Below are 24,791 nucleotides of genomic sequence, written 5' to 3'. Positions count from 1 at the left end.
GTGTCCTAATTTAGACATCGAATAAGGTTTCTGGAGAAAGTGTCATGGAACATAGACCTGAAATATGACTAGGTGTTAGTCAGAGGTGGAGCAAGGCAAGCATTCCAGGTACTCAACTTTACAGGAATACTTAGACTGCAAAAATATATAATTGAACCTGTAATATATTCATTAAACTTGACATTTGAAAGCAGTTGGACAACCCAAACTTCCAAAACACATGAATTTTATATGCCCTGGCCCTTGTCAGTACAAGTCCAAAGCTTTGGCTGTACCACCATTCTCTGGCCATTTGTACCCTCCCTTGCCCCCTCTCAGCCCCCAAGGAACTCATCATCTTTAAGCTAAAGACAGTAAATAAATGACAAGTGGCCTCTCAACTGATCATTCTGAGCAGTTGAGAAGTAGCCCCTATTAATTACCATAACGTTTCTCCAGGAGTTGTTCTTTCTGACACATCTTTCACACGGAAAAAAAGGAAAGAAAAGAAAAGGAGAGAATGTAAGAGAAATTAACATCTTTGAATCTGAAACACAAAGATGACTCTTCTACACATTTTTAACCTTGATAGATCTCTAATTAGATAGATCTCCAATATACTAGCATTGTGAATTCAACTCCAGAGAAAATAGCATGTGAATGATCTCTCTCTCTCTTTTTCTCTCTCTCTCACACACACACACACACACACACTCACTCACATACACACAGAGGTTGCAATACACTTTGATAAAATATTCTGTCTAAGGCTCAGCCTTAATCTTCCCCAAGTAAAGAAATGCTATTTTATTTACCTCCAAAAAGAGGATTTCTACAACCTTCCAAAGTACTTCTTTTCAATATTATAAATATCTCCGAATTTTTAATGAAACATATACATTTTTAGTTTACTTCGTTTTAATCAAATGACCATATTTGTCAGTTCTATATATATTTGGGGATGAACTATTGCCATTTAATTTGAAAACTGTAAGTTACCATTCCCATTTCCCCCCAAACATTTGTCATATTTGGTATTATATTTATTATTTGTAGTGCACCATAACAGTACAAGATTCTCTATGGTAAATAGGACATAAAATAAAACAAGCAAACAAACAAAAAAGCAAACAATAAGCCCTTTGCTCTAAAGCAGTTATCAGCAAGTACCTCCTGATCTCCCCAAGGTATCAATTAGATTTGCTGAACAGTCATGATAAAGCACCAGGGCTCTTAATTTATTTCGTTCCATTAATTTTCTTCTATAATGTCAGAGAAAGCAGAACAAGAAGTGAGTGTGAGAAATCACATATCCAGGAAAGAGAATGTTCGCGCATGCATCCAGATTGCAGAAAGGCTCTTCAAGAAAAATTGGCTTCCTAGGAAAGTTTGACATTCCTGGACAATGAAATGCCCTGTATCGTAGTTTCTGCCCTGATCTTAATGTACACTCGAGGCTGTTTCATGAGAGGAAAGGGGAAGCGGATTGGGGGGGGGGGGGTGGAGGAGAGAGAGACCACACCAGTGCACCTCATCTATAACTCTGGCATGCTGCCAGACCCTACTATCCTTAGTGAAACATGGACTTGGGTTTGGGACGTATCAGAATGGAGCCGAAAAGAGCCAAGACTGGACTTCCCCATCTCAATCTTGGGCCCCCTGGAGGGAATTAGAAACACATTTTGAAGCGAACATTGGAATCTTCCTTTTCATAGAATTGTGTACAATGTAAGCCCAGGATGCTAGCCCTTTTGTAATGTTCCTGGTTCCATATGTAACTATAGATTGCTACTGATGATATTATAAAATTAAACTTTTCATAGCCTGAATGTTTTACTAATCCTTAACTTAAAATAAAACCAACACACATGAGCGTTTTTAGTAGAGAACATTTAAAAGATTTAAGAGCTTTGAGCTGGTGACATAAAATGTTGAGAATGAAAGGCACTGAATGAATATTTTGCTTGTTAAGATAAAAGAAGAGGAAATATTTGTTAGATTCCTTGATGACACTAAAAAATATAATCCATATCTTGCACATGAAAGTTTTTTACAGCAGATTTTTTTTTGTTGCTATTGTTGTTAATCCTCACCCAAAGATATTTTTCCATTGATTTTTAGAGAGAGTGAAAGAGAGAGGCTGGAGAGAGAGACACAGAGAGAAACATCAATGTGAGAGAGACACATCCATTGGTTGCCTCCCCAACATGCCCCAACTGGAGCCAGGGATTGAATCTACAACCCAGGTACATGCCCTTGACCGGGAATGGAACCTATGATGCTTCCATGCGTGGGCCAACAGTCTAATCCTTTGAGCTATGCCGGCCAAGGCTCATCAGATTTTTAACTGTTTTATGCTTTACTGTGAGTGTTTAAATTATAGTTCGTTTATAAGTAAACAAAGCAGTATTGCCAGTGAGTGGATGGGAAAGTTAGATGAATTCTGAAATTCAATATTCCGAAGTCCACCTTTGCAATGGATGAAACAATGTGCTCAAATTTAACTTTACTCAGTAATAGATGCGGCATGCTGAGTGGACTCGGTCTTGACTCCTTTGCTATACCTCTCAGTTGGTTCTGAGTGCAAGTGGGAAACAGAGTTGCACTATATTAGGCTCCCTTGAACCTCAGCATAACAAGTTTAAATGAAGGGAGTTGCTTTTAACCATATTTTCAAAATGTATAAAAAATGGGTTTTGACAGCTCTAATAATCTAGAGCAGTGGTTCTCAACCTTGGCTGCACATTAGAATCACCTGGGAATCTTTTTAAAATCCTGATTTCTGGGCCTCATCCCCCGAAAATTCTGTTTCTTTGTTATGAGGAGAGGCCACAACATTAGTAACAAAGAAACAGAATTTCCGGAGAATGAGGCCCAGAAATCAGGATTTTAAAAAAGATTCCCAGGTGATTCTAATGTGCAGCCGATAAACAAATTCTTCAGGGGGGGCTCCTTTCCCCCATCCGGGTATAAATTTGGGATCCAGGTTAAAAAAAAAAAAAAACTTAAAAAGCATCTACAAGTGTCCCAAGACATGGAATAAAAGTCATCTATATGATCAAGTTCCTTAAAATAATTGAGGTACCTGGTATTACAGGCTACTTCATCCAAGCACATCCATCAATGTATTGTATATTATCTGGCTTAGAACTGTTACAAACATTTAAAATAATGGAATATATTGTTTAACATGATGAAGTCTGAATGGGCTCATTAACTCTAAATTTGATTCAGTATCTCCATTTTTTTTTCATTTGCAGAACCATGATTCCGTAGTTCTATAACATTAGCTTAATTATGTGAGCAGTGAACCATCCTTAAATCTAGATTCATGTTTAGTTTGGTGCAAAATAAATATTAATGTTGGGATTCTTATTTCTGAAATGCTTTTCTGAACAAATTCATTCATCTCCTTTATTTTTCTTGGGATTTCTAGAATACAGCACAATTAGAAATTGTAGAATCATGGAATTTTAGGAGTGAGGACCTTGGTGATCACAGAGATGAGAAGAATGTATTAAAGGACTCATGAAACAGCAAATAGTCTTGCTAAATAGTTCTTGTCAAGGTACCAGAATTATAATTACATTTATAAATGCCAAAAAGGGATGAGTGGCAGATATTACAAAAAAAAGGTTAGAACTAAAAGCTGAAATAAGTAAGTAAATTATTAGAGACTTAAATTTAATAACTTAAAGTAGATTCATTAAAACCTGAATAGATAACTCAAAGGAAGCTGAGCATATTGCTGAGTATAGGGAGAAATTTACTTCCAAATGTGTGCATGCTCACTCCAGCACTCATGAATCGCATGCCAAGCTTTCCCCTGTAAAACTGAACATGAATCTTTTTATTGTGATTTTTTGACATATTCCTACTACTCAACGTGAGAATGTTTTGCTTCTCCTTCCTAATGAATTACTTTATTCCTTACCAAACTATAACCATTAAAAATTACCCAAGAAATACTTATTGAGAAGTTCATCTTACCTTAGGTTTTCCCATGAGGCGATACATCTTTACATTATTGGTAACGCTTTTACAATTCTTCTTCTTCATGGCAAAGACATCTTGTACAAAGTTATATCATTTCAGATTCATACAATTATATGACGCTTGAGATATGATTCATCAGGATACCAAGCAGCATTCTCCTGTAATGCAGACTTCTAATTTCTCCAGCCATTTCCTCCTAATAGGCTTCCTCTCTGTGTTTATTCTTGTGACAGCTGATTGGCCTTCGCCGAATAGTCCCTGACAGCTCTCCGACTTCCCTTTTCCTTATTTTATAGTACATTCGGACTAGTGGCTATAGAACAGTGTGTTTTCAGATTTTAGCAGACATTAGGGTAATGTGGAGGGCTATGAAAACACAGATTGCTGGACCAGCTCCGTAAATCTCGGGCGGGGGCCTGAAAACTCTGCATTTCTAACTAGGCGATGCCCATGCTGCTGGCTGATCGGGAACCCCAATTCCCGAATCTCAGCTGCAGAATGTTGGGAAACCAGGGAGCTGCACGACAACGGATTGTTGCAGATTTTTCACAGTTGTTGCCGAAAGTAGTTTGGGAGTTAAAAAACAATTGGTGTTTGCTGTGTCTGAAATGTAAAGGAATCAGAAAAAAAGACAGAGCTGGAAGCATTTTCAAAGGCTGAAGACTCGCAAATATTGAGAGGCCCTAGGATGCCTGGAGCTGCTATCCCCTCCCAGTACCTGCCACCTTGGCACCCCAAATACAGGATATCTGCCTTTTTTCTATGCACTTTTCAAAATTATCCTGCTCTGCGTTGACTTGACCTTTTTAGAGTGTCATTCTGAAGGTCACGTTCTCTTCCCAGACGTGTTTGTTTACCTTTTAATTTCCAAGGTGTAGTTACAAAAACTGAAAGTCTGTTCCAGGAATGAATGCTGTTTTCCCCACTGTGGTGCAGCTTTCCCGGAGTAATCTGTGGTCGAATCCTGTGAGTTTTCTGCCCTTGCCTTCTTCCTCCCTACTCGAAGCCTCGGGAATAGATAAGTGAACAGAAAGGCGAAAGTCTGGATAATTTTATCTTCCCTATTCATCTCGTGTGCCAGTGCCCAAATCACTATTAAATATTACCTTAGCAAACAGAGGGTAGAAAGTCACCCGGCCAGAACTAGAGGCAAAATCATAGGTTTCCTCAGGTTAGGCATGGGTACCTGAATTGTCTCCATATATGTCCTGGATCATTTATTTAAGGAAACAGTATATCTAGAAAGAGATCTAGGCATACAGCCAGTGGATTCCAGCATTGTTTGCAATATTAAAAACCGAAAACAAGCAAAATGCTGATTAAAGTGGCTTTCTCTGGGGGCTCCATTATGTCACAGTGCGGTGTGGCCTGGCCTTGAAGGGGAAGATAAAGATGGAGAAGACACGCCGGCTCTCGAGCCCAGCCGAGAGGTGACACAACTTAATGAAGCTTCTCTACCTACCACTGCACTAGGACCAGCACTAAGTGAGCCGGTAGCGTGGACTGTCAGAGAGAGGATTGCCGCTTGTCCTCTCTTACGACCCCCCTCCCCCACTCAGAGAGACTTTGGTCTCTCAGGTTTCTCTTCCCCGCTATTAATATCAGAAGTCAGCAAGCAGGCTGGTAGGTTGAAAAACCAATTCACAAACGTGAGATACCACCCTTTTCCAAATCGTATCCTTATATTCCCCCTCAATCTTAATAGACGTCACCTGAAAAATAAAAAGGGCGGTGAGAAAGGGCATGTGGCCTGAGGCAGGGGCTGGCAATCCGGGGCCCATCGCCCAGACCTGGTCTGCTGCCTGTTTTGGTGCACATTACAAAATTCATACAGAGGAGAGTTTTTAGATGTTTAAAGGTTGGGAGAAAATATGTTAGGAATATTTATGGCCTATGAAAATCATCTGCAGTTCAAATGTCAGGGTCTATAAACAAAGTTTCCTTGGCGCACAGCCACGCACATTCGTCCACACATCACCCATAGCCTTTTCTATGCACTTTTGTGATCTTTCGTGTCACAATGGCAGACTGGAGAAGTTCCAAGAGAGACCCAGGGTGACCCAAAAGCCCAAAATACTTCCTTATCTGTCCCTTCACAGAAGTTTGCTGACTTGTGGTGAAAAGATTTGGAAACAGCCTGTTAAACAAAGTAACACCAACTGTTCTTTGCTGTTGAGCTTCTCCCCTTTTAAAGTGCTAATGTGGTTTTGCAGCTCCAAATGGAGGCTAGTTTCTACAGCATTTCCTGAGCTGACGACTGAGGAGCCCTTCTTTTCATAGCATGTTTCATGTCGTTCATATTTTGAGAAATGCCAATTCGGGCAATGTCATTCTGGAGCACAGGCCCTCAAAGTGGGGGCACCAAGTGAACAAGAAGGGATGAAGAGCTAAAGCTGAAATATCTGTGAACGAATTAGCAAGAATGGCCCAGATGAAAAGAGAATTTGAATTCTAAGTGTCTCTCAAATTATACCCACAGGATGGATGGCTCCTACTTGGGAATATAATAAACAAATTTGAGGAAATAATCTTTTTTATTAACAAATAATCCCACTATCTATGCATTGTAAAAAGAAAAAGAAAAAGAAATGGTCATTCTAAATAAGGGGAAATGTCACAGAAAAAAGTTTGTCATTTCAGGAGAACGTTTGGCAAATGTTCATGCTAAATGCACAAAGCATGAGTTTTCTTTAGTTGTAGTTCCTCAAGCACAGGAAGTCCGTAAATATTAGGCAACAACAGTTCCCATCACTTCACTTGGGATTTTATAACAGGATCAGGCTGCTCTTTCTGGAAAAGAGGAAAACAAACATATTCTTCTTTTGTGGAACAATAGCTACCTCCAGTGGCTGTCTTGTTATAATGCTTTATATTTCTTCAAACTCTCCTAAAAAATTATAGAAATGGAATTTCCCATTCTTCCAGATTTTAAATGTGAGTCCACTTATTTAACAATGATGTGTTGAGAGATTATGATGTTGTCGGCAGTGTTCTGAGAATTAGGAGGGGAGAGCAGAAGGAGCCCTGGGTGGACTCAGAGACCTGAGCCCACATCTGAGCCGCAAGACAAATATTATAACTAAAAACTCTTTGACTCTATGTTGGCTTGTGGACTGAAAGGTCTCAGGTTCGAGTCCAGTCAGGGGCACATGCCCAGGTTGTGGGCTTCATCCCTAGTGGTGATAGGGGGGCTGGAGTCAGCCGATAAATGATTCTCTCTCATCACTGACATTTCTATCACCCTCTCCCGTCCTCTCTGAAATTAATAAAAATATATTTTAAAAGCTCTTTGCCTCTAGACTGACACCTTTTGACATCTTCTCACAGCACGGTTTTGAGTAACAGTGAAACTATAGGCAGAAGCACTCTATATTATAATGTATATTGCAAATAAGAAATGCTAATATGTTATTATCACATATGACTAGAGGCCCGGTGCATGAAATTCATGCATGAGGGGGGGGGGTGTCCCTCAGCCCAGACTGCACCCTCTCCAATCTGGGACCCCTCAAGGGATGTCCAACTGCCCATTTAGGCCCGATCCCAGTGTGATCGGACCTAAAAGAGCAGTCGGACATCCCTCTCACAATCCAGGACTGCTGGGTCCCAACCACTTGCCTGCCTGCCTGATTTCCCCTAACCGTTTCTGCCTGCCAGCCTGATCACCCTCTAACCACTCCCCTACCAGCCTGATCGACGCCTAACTGCTCCCCTGCCAGCCTGATAGCCCCTAACTGCCCTCCCCTACTGGCCCAGTCACCCCTAACTGCCCTCCCTTGCCAGCCCAATTGTCCCTAACTGCCCTCCTCTGCTGGCCTGGTCACCCCTAACTGTCTTCCCCTGCCAGCCTGGTCACCCTAACTTCCCTCCCCTCCCAGCCTGGTTGCCCCCAACTGCCCTCCCCTGCAGGCCTGGTCACCCCTAACTGTCTTCCCCTGCCAGCCTGGTCGCCCCTAACTGCCCTCCCCTGCAGGCCTGGTTGCCCCCAACAGCCCTCCCCTGCAGGCCTGGTCACTCTTAACTGCCATCCCCTGCCAGCATGATTGCCCCCAACTGCCCTCCCTTGCAGGCCTGGTCTCCCCCAACTGCGCTCCCCTGCAGGCCATCTTGTGTTCACATGGGGGCAGCTATCTTGTGTGTTGGAGTGATGGTCAATTTGCATATTACTCTTTTATTAGATAGGATCCTGGAGTTTTAAAAACATGCCAAGAAATTTGAGATACATGGGATCAGTATAGGAATGGGCAACAGAGCAGTTGGGGCCCAAGAAGAGGAGAAAATAGATTGCTTTCTGAAAGCTAAAATGTGACATCAACTCCAAATGGACTGGGAAAAAGAAAAGTGAAGTCTGATGAATTCACTGAGCTGGGCAGCATTGGTTGCCTCCTCCTTCCCTGCTCTCCCCTCCTGGCAGCACCTAGTTTTGTTTGGGGGCTTGCCCTCCTATGCAGTGTGGGTCACTGGTGGCTGAGTCAATCATACTCCTATTCCTCAGTGAATGGATTTGGCCATGTCTATGTGACCCCACCCAAGTCTATGGGGTTGGAATTCTTCTTGGGGGCAGCAGCACGCATGGCCATGCTCGGAAAGACTTTTTTCTGGCTATTTCAAAGGGGTTAGAAAAAGCCCCACCCCCATTTTAATGAAGACGTTGTCATGTCTGCATGTGGCACCTGAAACTCCTACAACTATTGCTGACTGTGAGGGGAGACACGGATGACACCCTGGAGATGACAGAGCGGGGAGGCTGGCGACAGTGACGACCTGAGCCCTTAATGACAATGTTGCATGGTGGGCTTAGCCAACCTTAGAACTGTCTGCCTCCCACTTGGGATGCCGAGTCCACTACTTTTAAGCCATCTTCGGCTGGGGATTCTGTTACTTGCAGTGGAAGGCATTCTTACATATTCCTCTGAGGCCTCTAGGCTTGGAAATGCCTGGACCTTGGATTTCTTTCTTTTAATCATCTATAGCATATGCTCAGAGTTATAATTCAATATAATGTGTACTATAATTTTTATATTAGTGAAACAACAGGAGGTCAGACAAAAGAGGAATCTATGTTGGTAAAATATCTGTTTGATGAAGGATGGCATCACCAGGCTTTACTTTTATGAACAGGCACACAGTTCTTATCCCCTTTCACTGTGTGCCAGGCACAGAGGTAGGATTACTGATAGGATCAACCGGTTAACTGCCACGCATCCAAAACGGAAACCATCCCCACACGCCACGATATTTTGAACTTAATTGCGTCTATAGACGCTTATGGCGTACAAAGGGTTAAGTAAGATTCTCATTCTGAAACATAGGTTCTCGTTGAATAATGGTTTTCCTCTCTTCCTAGTCTCTACCAATATATACCCTTTCATCCATCATATCTTACCGAGAGCTCACCTTCTCACATAAGCTTTCCCCAAATTAAATGCACCTGTTCATTTATGTCCCCTTTGCACTCAAGACTATGGCTGCATTAGATACAACTGCTTAAGTTTTCAGCTGCATACCAGCATATTCTGTCTCTCTAGATACACACCTGCATTGCAAGGAGCTCAAGCAAGGAGAGATTTTGGCATCCACTTGTTTGCAAGTACGTATGTTCTCTAACTCTTCTCAATTCTTCCCTAATACTCCAATATTCAGCCTTGGATCTAAACATAGACATTACCAGGAAGTGGTGAGAACTGCCCGCCTTAGCAGCCCTACTCACATAATGGTGTGGAGCTGTGCAGGTGGGCTAATGAAGGTCAGAATGACCTTGCTCTTTATTATGCAGCCTGCAAAGTTCCTTTTTAGTTTTATAAAAACTGGTCCCTCTCCGTGAGTGGGGAGAATTTGGCTACTTATGTGGGAAGGAAATAAGTTGGAATTTGGCCAAAGAACAGATAGCACTATCACCCAGACTCAGAGTCCTGCTTTATGTCAGCTATTAAGGCAGAGTTTCCTTTCAACTCTGGACATTCTTGAAATAACTAATGGCAGAGACTTAATGAGTGCCTTTTATGTGCCTGGGATCATTCTAAGAGCTTTTCCATATGTGTACTCATTTAATACTCACAGCAAACTGATGAGGAAGGCATAATGATGATCTCTGTTTTACTCATAAGGAAACAGAGGCAGAGAGGGATGAAGAAACTTGCCCAACTGGCAGATCGGGGATTCAACCTAATCTCACTGCATAGCCTGCTTTCTTAATCATACATTACATTGTAGTGGGTGTTCCTTGCTGCACCCCTCCCCTAATTAACTATTGATCTATTCATGAGACATATAAGCACCTACTGTGTGCCAAGACTAGAAAGTTCAAAGACAAGTTAGACATCATCTCTGCTCGAAGCAGCACCACAATCCAGTTGGGAAACAAATAGAAAAATAGGAATCGGATTGAGGACCCAACATTCCTCTGGACATTCTCTTCCTACTATGTCATCCACCCATTCAGTGCTTTCTTTCTACTTTAATAGATTAATGCTCAACTGATGTGTGCTTTTTAGCCATGACTACTTTGCTGTGTATATTAATTTACTAGGGCTGCCCTAACAGAGACTCTCTGGCTTGAAACAAAGTTTGTTTTCTCACATTTCTGGGGGCTAGAAGTCCCCGATCAAGGTATCAGCAAGATTGGTTCCATGTGAGGCCTCTCTCCTTGGCTTGCAGATGTCCATCTTCTCCTTGGGTCTTTACAAGGTCTTCCCTGTAGCCCTGTCTGTGCCGAAATGTCCTCTTCTAATAAAGACAACAGTCAGATTGGGCTAGGTTCCAAACTAAGGACCTCATTTTAACTTAATTACCTCTTCAAAAGCCCCTCTCTCCAAATACAGTCACATTCTTAGTTACTGGGGGTTAGGACTCTAATATATGAATTTTTTTGGCGGCGGGGGTGCACAACTCAGCCCATTATAGTGCATTAACTCCTCCTCCTCACCAACTTCTCCAAAAAGTGCTTGGACAACTTTAATGATTTTAAACCCCCAGCACTTGGAAGAATTAAAAACCTTTCTCAGCTCAAGGCAGGGAAAGAACATAATTATGCATATAGCAAGCTATGTGTATAATTAAGATGTTGTGAACAAGTCCTAGGGACATGTTTTCATTTATTCAAAAAACACTGCCTGGATTGTTTTCATAGGCCGATTTAATATTCTTCTCATTGCAAGATATTACATATATTACATATGTGTATTACATATGAAGTGAAGTTTATCCTAAAGACAAAAAATAGGTTGAAGTCCCCTTTCCTGTCCCCTTAAGGGGTTAGCATATCTCAAACACCTTCTGGGGCAGAATAAAATGAAGAGTTGCCCCTAAGGATGAGGATGAAGGAGGTAGAAGGGGTGGGAAGACCTTAATACATAAGTTATAGTGAGGCCCATTACTCACTTCAGTGAAACTGAAGGCAGTGCTTCCTGGGAATAAATTTTACCTTTTTAAATAGTCACAGGATATAAACTACAACATAAGGAATAAAGTCAATAATATTGTAATAACTATTTATGGTGTCAGGTGGGTACTAGGTTTATCGAGGTATTGCTTCATAAATTATGTGTCTAACACTATGCTGTATACCTGAAACTAATATAAAATAATATTGGATATCAACTGTAATTGACAAATAAAAACTCAAAAAATTACCTTTTTATACAAATAAGTAATAAAAAAAATTAAGAAGTGGATGGTACTTTGTGATTTGGAATGTGCTGTATCGAAGTAACACAGTCATGTCACATGCTGAAGCAATATTCAGATATTCCACATTCATTTCTTCAAGATGGTAGTCTATCTCCTCCCAGCACTCATTATTCAGCTATATTCATCTCAAAACCGAGTAACTTTGAAAAGGAATTTCTTTTTTATGTAACTGGACAGAATTCCGTAGGGTAGGGGTTTAATCCACCCTCCAGGGACATAGGCAATATAACTGAATTCCTACCTGAATTTCATCCTGGTGTTGTCTTACCCACTGAAGAATCCCTGTGGCCTAATATAATCCTCTAATAAAATTTCAAAGCTTCATTTATTTCTAATGATTCATAGCAACATTCCCCAAATTGCTGGAGAGGGATTAATACATTGCATAAAAGCCATTGTTAAAAATTGAGTAAATGACAATTTTATTATATTACTAAACTGCTTTCTTTGAACATAAATGAAAGGTTTATAAAAGAACACAAGGTAGGTTTACATCATGAATTTTTCCGAGAATTAAATATTTCCCAACAATAGCCATCTGTTAAGTCCATTGGAACAGCTTTTCATTTCTGGATAAAATTTGAAGTTAGTATATTAAAAAAATTCTTGTGAAGAATTTTATGTTATCATGGCAGCACATCACCTTCCTCCGGGAATTTTCATTGCTTATCAATAAAATGTTATAAAGATGTGGAACATCATTTTCTTACTCATAAAATCCAGAAAACTTTGCAAACAGAAACTTCCATAATCCTACCACTGTTCTCTTCCAAGGTAAAATGTTAAATTAGATAACTTGTAAGTTTCCTTCTGTTTCTAATATTCTTGAAATTTTCTGATTCTTCCAGATTACTATCAACTTAGCTAGAATAGTGCATTTTTTCTAAAAATAAAGAGTAAAAACTTATGTAAACTTCTTTTAAAGAAAAACCTGTCTTTAGCTCCCAATGTTGACTTAAATTACTTTTATAATAATACTAGAGGCCTGATGCATGAAATTCGTGCAAGAGTAGATCTTCCTTCCCCCGGCTGCCGGCACTGGCTTCCCTCTGGCTGCCAGCAGGCACCCGGGACCGGGCTTTGCTCACAGCCCTGGCTTCATCTGAAAGGTCGTCTGGTCTAATTAGCATATTATGCTTTTATTATTGTAAATTACTTATGTAGGTTCAAACACCAAACTAGGGACATTCTTATCATTCTTATGCAACTGTAAAGCAAGAAAACTTATTTATAATCAAACAACAAAAGTTTAATTTAATATACCCGATCCATTCTTTCCAGAATTGGTTATTGAGTATGTACTATATGCCAGGAACTAACCCAGGTGCTGGAGTCACGGCAGGAAAGACCACAGACAAAAATCTCTTCCCTCTTGGAATTTATATTCTGGTAGAAGAGAGGCAGAGAAAGACAATTTTTTAAAACATCAACTACGTACAATGTTAAATGGAGATGAGTTGGGGACAAAAAGTAGGAAAGGAAGTGGGTAATATAAGAGGAGTGTTCATTTTTAAAAAAATAATTCTTTATTGTTTAAAGTATTACATATGTCTCCTTTTTTCCCTCATTGACCCCCTACAGCCCGTCCCCACCCCAACCCCAGGCTCTCACCGCCTCATTTTCTGTGTCCACTCATTTTTAACAGAGGGCTGCATGTGCCAGTGCCAGACGTGGTGCATATAAGTTCAACTCACACTCTCTTCCTAGAACTCATGGCTTCACCTAACAACAAGGAAGATTGGGAAGACGGGAAAATTGAGTCTAGCTCTATGACTAAAGGAAGAGAAAATGCATTTTGGTGAAAACACAGCAGTCGTGGCATGCTACTATTCCCTTCCTGAATTAAGCAGACTTACTCCTGAGAAACAACAGAACATCCCTTGCAGGTTTGAACCCACCTCACTGAGCTTATAGCATGGCTGAGACAGAGGCTCAGAGTGCACCCTCTCTGTGGGCGAAATCCCAGAGAAAATGGAGAAAAGGGTGATTGATTGACTCTACTAATGCTTTCAATCTCATCAATCAGAGGATGGGGGAAGAGAGACTCCAGGAGTGCTAATCTAGGAAAATCGTCCACTCACAAATATGATCTTTTTTCCTTCTCTAGCCTCCTAGACCCAGCTGCCTGAGTAATCCTGTCGAACACAAGTCAGATGGTATCACTTCTTTGCACAATGCCTCCATCTCACTCAGGGTAAAAGGCAAAGTTTCTTAGAATGGCCTCCATGGCCCTTCCTGAACTAACTCCCCCACTCAACATCCTTATGTCCTTGCCCACACTGCCTCTTCGACGTCATCTTTGCTCACTGCACTACAGCCACATGGGTCTCCTTGCTGTTCCCTGGATGTGCCACATTTGCTCTCACGTCAAGGCCTCTGCACTGGCTGTTCCCTCCAAGGTGTCCACATGGATTACCCCCTTATCTCCTCCTCCCAATGAGCAGTAAGATGCTAAAAATGTCTGAACCAGGTATATACTGAGGCATGTATGGTTGATGTTACATCCATCCTGATACAGATATACCCTGAGACACACCTTAATTCCTCAAAATCTCCACAAGATAGGAAACATGGGAACCTGAAGCATGGCAGAACCCAAGCATTGGTGGATCTTCCATAAGATCCAGTCATCCAAGTAGGCCCTGCCAGTGAGAGACTTCTATCCTGGGTGAACAAATGGGCTGTCCAGTTGATATGACTTATGTTTTCTCTTTTTTTGTCTCTATACCAGAAAATGTGAATTTCATGTTCTTTTTGTAATATCTGGTTTTAAAGATTATTCAATTTAGTATATCCATGGCAAATATAGCAAGAGTTAAATAGGCTATCAACCATTGGTTAGCCCACAGAAGTTACACCGTGATAAATTGAAACTAGACTATTCACAAGAACACACACATGTTTGTGTGCTTGCTCTCTCTCTCCTGCTAATTGAAAATAATCCATGCATATTTTAGCCATATAGCCTTTTGAGTTCCTTTATTTTTAATTTGCCTTAATAGCTTTATATTTCCTTATGGCCTGCCTCATATTAAGCTAGATTTTATAATATTCTGCATTTTTTTCATATTTTTATTAGTTTCATCTTATCAATTTGTATTTATTTCAATCTCAATTTGTATTTATTTCTTCATAGGACTGTGTTTATTTTCTTTTTGTCACCTTAATAATATTTCAGAAACTATTTAAATTCTATACAGGCTTCTTTGCTATTAAAAATTATATTATACACCTAATTTGGGTAAAGTTCAGAAAATTAGTTAGCTAATTATAAACACTGACTAGTGTAGGAATTGAGGAAGTGAGATATAACTGTTGTTATTCATTAATTATTTTAATCCTCACTCTCCCTCTCCCCCTCCCCACCTCAGTTATCTAAATTATCTATGATTCTCAACCTGGCCACACATTACAAGTACCTGAGTTGCTTTTAAAATTGCCATTGTGAGAGCCCCACCCCTGGTCAAGTTAACTCAAATGTGTGCAGGTTTATGCAAAAACAAAAATAAAAATAAAGCAACAAAAATAAACAGACCTTCCTGGGTGATTCTAATGTATAGCCAGGGTTTTGATTTATTCCAAAGTTTGGATCTGAACTTGAAGTGAATTGATAGTCCTCTCTCCCACAGACATCACCACAAATACATCTTAGTATGTATTATAGGAATTCCAAGTTCTACAGATCCATTTGGAGACCCCAACAGAGTCCAGCCTCACAGCAGCAAAACAGAAGAGGAATTGTATAATTGTACTCGACCTGAGTAAGAGAATCATCCGAGCCACAGCACCTTAGAGCTGGAGAGATCTGGAGAAATCATCAGTCCGACACTCATTTTACAGAAGAGAAAATGGACTCGAAGGGGCTGGTCTGGCCCCTCACATTAATTATCTGTAGCAAAGAGGGGAGAATTCAGACCAGACAACTTATATGAAAACTAACACAGGGACTGGCTTATGAGAAAAAAAAATATTTTCTCTCCCTTATTCCTTCCCAGAGACTTTACTATGTGGCGAGAGAATCTGTCAATGGAAACAGAGTAATGCCGAACTGTTGTGATAGCTCTGTGGGACTCAAGCTCAATGGATGTTTAGGAATTAGTATCCAAAGTAAAATACACCAGAATGAGAGATTAGTCATCCTGCAGTCTAGACCTAAAAAGAAAATTAAGCACAAAGCTTGGATTAAAACCCTGACACCTGTTTCATTCAATCCTAAGGCTGCCTGGCTGGCTGTCTCCCTCAATTGTGCTGATGGCTGTTCACCAGCCCTGTGGGAATGCACTTCGACACAGGGAAAATATTTATAAAAGTGTCCTTCCAAACAGCTGGCTGGAAAGGGCTGGAGGAGGGCCTGGATTCTCTCCCCTCTGGTATTTGACAAAGTGTAGTTTAAAACTGCTCATGTCTAACAGCTTTATGGGCTGTCAGCATGCAATTCTCCGAGTGTCTTGGGTTGTAGATACATCCTCCCCCGTCATGACTTTCTGGTGAAAGAGGAAAAGATTATATCAAAAAGGACCCCCCTAAAAAGCCAGTTTTTAAAAATAAAGTAATAAATTAGAACAAAATCTGAACAATCATTTGAAAAAATAAGAAAGAAAAAAGGAGTTGTGTTGTAGTAGGAAAGTTTTCTGTTGGTTTTGGCTCACATCCCAAGAGTTTGTATATGCTGACTCTCCACGTCTTGTCTCTCAAAGAATTTCATGACACACTTGTTTGGAAGGGTTCTGGTTAGTGAGAAGGACAAAGAAGCCCAAATTAAATGTCAAAATTGTACCAAAGGCTGAACTAAGTAAAAATTCATTTGATCATTTGAAGGAGTGAAAAAAGAAGAAAGATTATTTTTAGCAATGTATTGTTTTGAAATTTGAGAACTTAATCAGGGAATATAAGCAAAGAAATGAATATTATTAGTTTCATTCACACTCTCCCTCTCCCCCCATAACTTTCCCATAACCTTCCATTTCCATCTGCAATACTTGGAGCAGAAGCTACAGGAATGGTTGGACTCTGAAAGTTCATGGTTTCAGAGAAGGGATCCTACTAAAATGAGGTTGAAGAAACAGCATCTGAGCTCAGGTGATCAAAGGAATTAGCCAGAGGCCAAAGAAGTGAAGTTACAAGTCAGAGTCAAGTTAATGAACAAGGTGGTGAATATCCAAGACAAAGAGAACACCAGTTGAAGAATACAGTCCTTAAGACCAGGGACTGGAGTCAGACTGCTGGTAAAACAAGTCCCAGCTCCTACACTTGCTACTTGCATGACCTTAGGCACTTCTTCAAATTTCTGTTTCCTCATTTGTGTAATGGGACCAGTGATACCTACCTCATAAAGTCATCCTGAGAATCAAATAAGATAATCTGTTCTGTATAAAGTGTTTAGAACAAATAGTGCCTGCGTATATATTAAGTGCGCAAAAATTACAGCTCTTCGTTACTTTTTATTACTCAACATGTTTATTGATGCCACTGTGGAACAGGCATTGTAGTAGATACTTGAAATACAAGTGGGAGTAGGACATTCTACCTGGAGGAGCTCAGCAGGCCAAGTCCTTGTAGAGCAAGCATGTCAAACTCAAGGGGCCCACAACGAATATTTTTGCGGCCCAGCCAAATGACGATAAGTAAGAAACATTTTAATAAAAATTTTGTAACTTAATTTTTACAATATCTTGTTATACATAATTATTAATAACGAACTACAATTTTTGCTAATGACTGATTACTATAATCGTGTTGCATTCATTTCCCTTACTGGCCTTACACGCAGGCGCACTATTTCTCTCCACTAATACTAGCAGCGAATATTTTAGCAGCCGATTGCCACGTCATTAGTCTTGGACTGACTTGTTTGGTGTGTGCAACAGGAAATACTTTGCTTTTGGAGAACAAGAAAAATAGGTTTATTTGCATTACGCTTATTAATTTGTGCAGTTATTCAGTGTCTGGTAAGTTAATGCTCAAGAAAAAATATTAATTTTTATCAAAATGTTCTATTATTTTATGTTAATGATTACTCATTTATTTCAGCCCTTTGTATTCCGCACGTCTCTATCGAAATAAACCTACGTTTCTATGAAAATTGAAGCTTTTGTTTTTTTTTGCGGCCCACATAAACTTAAACCTGGTTTATTTGGCCTGTGTTAGCCTTTGAGTTTGACATGCTTGGTGTAGAGCGAGCTGTGCTAATTGTGATGCAAAATAACCTGGCTAGGTCATCCCCTTATTGTGTCATTTCTATGTAGTATTTGCTCTCTCTGAATTCTTCTTATATGTATGTTTTAAATATGATCGTACTCTAGCTTCACAATTCCTTTGTGTGGTTATGTCTCTCTCTAAAACTCAATTCTAAACTCCTTGAGGGGAGAGCTTTGTCTATTCCTCAGCACCCAGTGAGAGCCTAACCCAAATCAGACAACCGCATACACAGAAATGGCAAAACTGACTTGCTTTAAAAGCTTCAGACATGAAAATTTCTAGGCTCTGCTCCCTCCTGACCCCTTGTCCTGACCTCCTTGGAGTCTCTCTCACTCTTCTATGTTCCCAACATAAGCTGCCCTTTAGAATCTCCCAGCATTCCTGGGAGGAGGTGTTACAGAGAACATTGCGGCTGAGCACGGTTAAACAGCCCCCATGGCAGCGCTGAGATTCTGATCCTGATTCATCTGCGGCCAAGCCCCTCAACTCCTCCAACCCAGCACGTTGTACATCCCCTCTGAGCACATACGGAAGACGAGGAAGAAGAAAGTATCTGCAGGACAGGCCGTGTGCAACCACAGGCTGCTACACCACAGGAAACTGATTTTTAAAATAGTAATGCCATCCCTTCCACCAAGGTAATGCGAACTCCTGTTATATGTGAGGACTCTTCCTCCTTCTCAGACATGTGGAATGTATTTTTGAAGAGTTCTCCCATTTTCAGTCATGGGGATAGTTATTTAGGAGCTTAGTGTGAAGAACTGAACAAGCATCAATTTTTAAACATTGCGATCAATCAATGTCAGCTTTGAAAAATACCATATGGATCAAACCTTGCATATTGAAATTTCTTCACATTAAACTTTTATTAAGCCATTAAAATATGTATATGGAAGGGGAATTATATTTTCAAGTGTTTCTATTCATTTTCTAACATTTCATTTTCTACCGTAGAGTTCTGCCGGGATTCTTGTCCCAGCATCAAGAAGGGTTCAGGAATCTGGAGAAGGCTGTGCGTAGATTTAATAGGAATCCAGAGACTAATAAAGAGTCAGGAGATGAGATATAATTTTGAAAGGCATTGAGGGTCAGAGGAGCTTAGCTAAAGGAGCTAAGATCCAAGATCTTAAGTCTAAGGTCTTAGGTTCTCTCTTCGTCCCCAGGACCCCATGCTTTTTATCAGGGGTCCTCAAACTTTTTAAACAGGGGGCCAGTTCACTGTCCCTCAGAGCGTTGGAAAACTATATGAACAAATTCCTATGCCCCCGCCTGCGGGCCGAGGGCAGGATAAATGTTTTCGGAGGGCCCACAGGCTGTAGTTTGAGGACCCCTGCTTTTTATTAACACAACTTGTCCTGAGGAGAGGCAGAGATATACACTTCAAAGGGTCAGGGTTTGGTACAGAGTCCATTGTCAGATTGGGGGAATTAGCCTACGGCTGTTCAGGTGTTTGGCCAGTAGGAGGCAATAACATGTAGATTAAGATGCCCTTTAACTGTCTGGCAGCCACAATCAATTTAATGTATTCTATTCAGGTTTGGGGAAATGCCTTCAAGCCATTCCCAGATGCAGCCCTGCTGTCATGCTGGAATTGGTCTCCGGCAGAATTCCCTTTGAACATGCAATGCCCATGAATGGCAAGGTGACAAAGCAGTGTCAGGGATGCGCGCATCGTGGGGAAAGTCCAGTTTGCTGACATTCAGAGAAGTGGGACACTGCAGTTCTCTGCTGGGGCTGCTCTTCATTTCTGACTGGGAGGCTTACACGTTGCACGCATTCAAAGCAAATCTGCCCCCACTCCTTACGAACACAAGAACACCTCCCTACACCTGTCAGCCTAAAGGTAAAAGCCAAAGTGAGGGGCATAGCATTTAGTTGACATCCAAAAGAATAGCTCTTCAGGAAGCACTGATTCAGGCAGAAACCCAAACAGTGTGCTGGTTCGGAGGCAAAGGCAATGGGGATTATTTATGAGAAAGAGAAGGGCAACAATTACATCAATGGCAGGAATTTCTATAGATGCAGATAAGCTGACACGGGGATGTTAATTCTAAAAAGTGTCTTTAATTTTTAACCCTGCAGTCATAATGTCTGCTTCCTTGCTATGTTTCCAGTTTTGTGGGATTCAATGCTGCTTTAGGCCTAGCCCGAAGGTTATTGTGCCCAGTTTTAACATTCCAAAGGCTTGAGGAGTGAGATGTACAAGGCAGTTCATCTGGGACGGCAGCTCTGACTCCATTTTAAAGTGTCTGCATTTATACTATGTTTCACGCACCAAAGATCCCTGGGGACACCCACTAATTCGATGTGGCCTGTGCTGCTTGGCTGAGGGAGAAAGTCCCTCCTTAGGCCCAGACTCACCACTAAGTTGTCTTCTGATGATATTTCAAACATGACTTTAGGGAGCTCCCTTCACTTTGAGGCATGACAGACTAAGGGAGGCCAATCTTTGGAAAAGCAATTTGCATCCTGGACGTGTCAAGAACTTGAAAACCATTCATGTGCTTTGATCTGGTAACCTTCCTTCCCAGACACTTCGCTGAGACAAATTACCTGATTCTTACCCTAAACAACTCCTCCTACAATTTTCCTCTTCTCAGATAATGACAACCCCATCCCACCAGTTGCTCAGGCTCTAAACTGTAGAGTCCTTCTGGCATCTTGTCTTTCATACCCCATTCCAGATGCCCCAGAGGATTCTGTTTATTCCATCTTCAAAATATACTGAGGATCCAATCACTTCTCACCATGTTCATGGCCACTGTCCTGGCACAACACTATCCTCTGTTTTCCAAATTATGGTTATAGCTCCTGATTGTTCTCCTTGCTTCCGAACCTGCTCCAATACCATCAGAATAAACGTTTAAAACAGGTCAGACTGTGTCACTTCGCTCCTTAAGGGAAAATCCTCTCCAAAGGTTTTTCCACCCACCCCAGACTAAAAGCCAAAGTGTTCTTACCCTGGACTATAAGGCCCCATGGGCTCTCTGCCCCTGCCCCACCCCACCCCCAATCTCATCTCCTTCACTCTTTCTCTGACACCTCTCCATCCTCCATGGTTTCTTTGCTGTTCTTCAAACACATTAAGCACAAACTTACCTCAAGGCTGCCGCATTTATGGTTCCCTCTTCCTGGTACAACCAGGCCCCCAAACATGCACATGGATCCCCTCCCTTCTTTCAGGATTCTGTTCTGAAGTCACCTCATCAGAGCAGCTGATCCTGATGTACAATAGCACCTTATATAACATAGGTCCCCCTCCCTCAGTCTGATGCCTTGGTCTTAATAGCACTTTCTGACATAATCTAAAACTTAATTTTTTTTTTACTTCTCCCATCTCAGAATGTAAACTCCATGAAAAGGAGAACCTTATCCATTTTATTCCCTCTGGTATACCCAGCTCGGTGGTTCGAGTGAAGCTACAGGAGCAAAGGAGCAGTTGTGCTGGAAGAGAATCATTAGCACAAAGGTGGCAACAGATTAATATCCCCCACCTGACCCCCCCCCCCAAATAATGGGCTTTTGATTTTCTATTTTATCATGAATTGGATTTCAGCTTCACTGAAGTAATGGGTAGTAGAAACCAAGATCTTACGGATTATCATTATTTTTTCCTGAACCACTTGAAAACAAGGTACAGACAGAATGCCTCATCACTACTAAATACTTTAGGGCAGGGGTGGGGAACCATTTTTCTGCCAAGGGCCATTTGGATATTTATAACACCATCATGGGCCATACAAAATTATCCACTTAAAAATCAGCCTGCTATATTTGGTCAAACATTTAATTAACTCACCCCTAATGCCTTGGCAGGGCCAGACCAAATGATTTCGCGGGCCTTGTTTGGCCCTCTGGTGGATGTTCCCCATCCTTGCTTAAGGGCAATATTCCCACACAAGGACATTCTACATAGGTGAACATCCAGGTCAGAATTCAGCACTGATAAAGTGTTATCATCCAATTCACAAACTGAACTCAATTTTTGCCAACTGTTTATTTTTCCTGCCTGGTCCAGGAGCCAGTACAGCATCATTTGTTGCTTTTAGTTGTCACATCTCTTAAGTCTCTTTTAATTTGGATCGATTGGTTCTTCCATCTTTCTCTGACTCTCATAAGCTATAAGAGTTTTGAAGAATACAGACTTTTCATTTTGTGGGACGCCTTTCATTCTGGGCCCACCAGAAGGTCCAGATCCAGGCCATGCATTCTTCGCAGGAATGTGACAGAAAAGATGCTGTGCTCTTCTCCGCACATCATAACAGGAAGGACGTGATGTGACCAGCTTTCCTGCTGGCTATGCTCATCCTGATCACTTGGTCAAGTTGGTGTCTCCCAGGGTTCTCTTCGGTAAATTAACCATTTCCCATCTTGTCATCAATAAGTACTTTTCAGAAGCTACTTTAAGACTAGGCTACATCCTGCTTCACATCAAGCATCTACACACCTACCCGCACACCTTAGCACCCACTAAGGACTCCTGCCTGAGCCAAACAACATTGCCAAAGGGTGACTTTCTATTTCCATCCATCTTAGTTGACATTCTTCCACAAGGAAGAGATATCCTTCCTTCCCCATTTATTTATTTACTAGAGGCCCAATGCACGAAATTCGTGCAAGGGGCTCGGCCCTCACAGCCACAGTGGCTTGTCTCGGCCCTCACAGTCCCAGCTTTGTGCAGAAGGTCGTCCAGAAGGACAACTGGAAGGATGTCCCTTCGGTCTTTAGGATGTGGGGCCTAATTAGCATATTACGTTTTTATTATTATAGATTCTATCATTATTTATTTATCCCTTCATATTAGCATGGATTCATGGATTCTTGTTTTAACCTCTGGGTTAAATCAGTTAGAATCAGTTACTATCATTATTTATTTTGATGCTCAAATTGTCCCAGATTTGGCCAGTGGGAGCCCCATCCGGCTGGCTTATGCATCCTTTTGGCATGCTCTCGCCACGCTCTGAGCACTTCCCTCCAAGCTTACTTTGCACTTTCCCAGCCCAAGCCCTGGAATTGGCCCTGGTTCCTTTTAAAAGCATATGGCACTTCGAAGCCAAGATCCTCTGGCCACTGGATGTATCTATTACTTCTAGCCTCTGAGAGAAGATAGCTATGGTGTATATATGTATGTACTAATATAGATATGTATATGTGTGTGTGTACATATATATATCCATATATAATGATTTTGCATTCATTTTTAATCCAATCCAACACCTTGGGGTTCTTAATAGTTTTATTTCTTTCCATATTTGTAAACTCCATCTTCAACACTAAGAAACCTGGCTCCCAGTATAGTCAATATTTCACTTATCTGTCTAACGCCCCTGTACTTAATCAATCTCTGAGCCAGGATGCTGTCTCCTTGATCCTGCAACCTCTCCGGCTTCCGGAAAGAAAGGGTAAAGAGTAGCTGTGCATTCTTAATGACACAGACTCCTCCAGTGTTGTGGCTGGAGAATTGTGAAGACATAGGGAGGTTTGGGGAACCGCCTTGGTTTGCTATGGTATCTGTACAGAACCTAGCTGGGCGTGGGGAGAGCAAGGGGAGCCAGTGGACCTCCCTCATCTCGGTGGCTCGGGAATCAGGCAGTCTCCATGTTTGCCTGCGGCGTCAGGCACTATAAAAAGCTGTAAAAAGCACCGTCCCAGTTGCCTAGAAGCCTATTTTCTAAAATGAAAGCACACAAATCCAGCACATCAAATGCCACAGAGACAAATTCTTCCTAGTAGTTCTTTTTGTGCCTGCTTCTAATTTGGATATAGCCACCGGCTATTTGCATGGCTGCTGGATAAAGAGAAGCTGCTGGTGAAAGGTCTTTAACAGAAACCTGTAAACGACTAAGGTCCTGGGGGAAAGGGACTCTTGTGTGCACTGTGAATTGGGTCCTGGGTTGTCTGAAAAAGTGCCAGGTGGGAAGTACCATGGGAGCCATTGAGAACCCTCTTGCAAATTGGTTTAGATACTTTATACAGCAAGTATCTCAAGTCAAGGAAACTGTTGGTGCGAAAGGAAAATAACCAAACATTTAATTGGGAGGGAATTGTGCTGTGTCAGTTTTAAGGACACTCCTCTAGAGGGGATGTACTCTCTGCTGACTGGTTGTGATCTCTCGGCACAACTGGAGAACACGCTATAAACAATAGTAACCCAAGCAGCCCTCCCTTGCCTATTGCGGCTGTGAGTCCTCTGTTACCAGTCGTGACAACCAGAATAAACACAACAATGAAACATCTCACCCAGCTTCTCTTCTTGTAGAGTTGGGAACACTCATTCTACAGAAAACAAATGTCACACATTTGAGTCCAGAAGGGAGGAAAGAAGCCCATTCCTGTACTCACCTGAACAGAGTGGTCCCCAGACCAGCAGCACCACCTGGGAATTTGTCAGAAAGGCACACGCTATCTGGAGCCCTGCCCTAGATGTGCTGAATCAGAAAGTCTGTGGCAGGACCCATCAGTCTGAGTTGTAACAACCCCTAGGTGATGCCGATGCACACTTACATTCGATGGTCCCTGCCCTAGATCTTCAGGTGTGGCTGGGAAGAACCAACCCCCACCCCGCCCCCCCAGCTGGCCTTACCCTGTGGCCCTCGGATGGGTAACTACGGAGCTCACTGCAGTTGCTCCTGCGAATGGGAAGGCTGATTACAATAGGTATACACACACACACACACACACACACACACACACACACACACACACTTCGCTGTATTTAAGGTGCAGAAAGTCTCTCCCTTCAGCATAGGTCAAGGGGGCGCGTCCCTTTTTGCCTCTCCCGATGCAAATCGCATATGGAGTTGAATTTGAGACCCAGCAGGGGTCGCTGCTGCCCATAAAGAGAGACCCAGGGAGCTTGGCAAGCGAAGCCCCGAATCTTTTGACATCACACTAAGCTCCTCCTTGCACGCACACATTACACACACACA

At 41.7% G+C, this 24,791-nt stretch overlaps 1 protein-coding gene across 1 annotated transcript in view; it reads left to right on the top strand.

Annotated features, from left to right (window-relative positions):
• Window positions 1-14,249: 14,249 nt before the first annotated feature.
• Window positions 14,250-24,791, top strand: part of RNF150 (ring finger protein 150) — a 171,535-nt gene continuing 160,993 nt past the window's right edge. Inside the window, exon 1 of the mRNA XM_023752835.1 lies at window positions 14,250-14,299. Coding sequence (XP_023608603.1) covers window positions 14,250-14,299 — 50 coding nt within the window. The remainder of the gene's footprint in view (window positions 14,300-24,791) is intronic.

Source organism: Myotis lucifugus, unplaced genomic scaffold (assembly GCF_000147115.1).
Source record: "Myotis lucifugus unplaced genomic scaffold, Myoluc2.0 scaffold_1, whole genome shotgun sequence".
Lineage (NCBI taxonomy): Eukaryota > Metazoa > Chordata > Mammalia > Chiroptera > Vespertilionidae > Myotis > Myotis lucifugus.
This window is presented reverse-complemented; position numbering and strand designations above follow the sequence as displayed.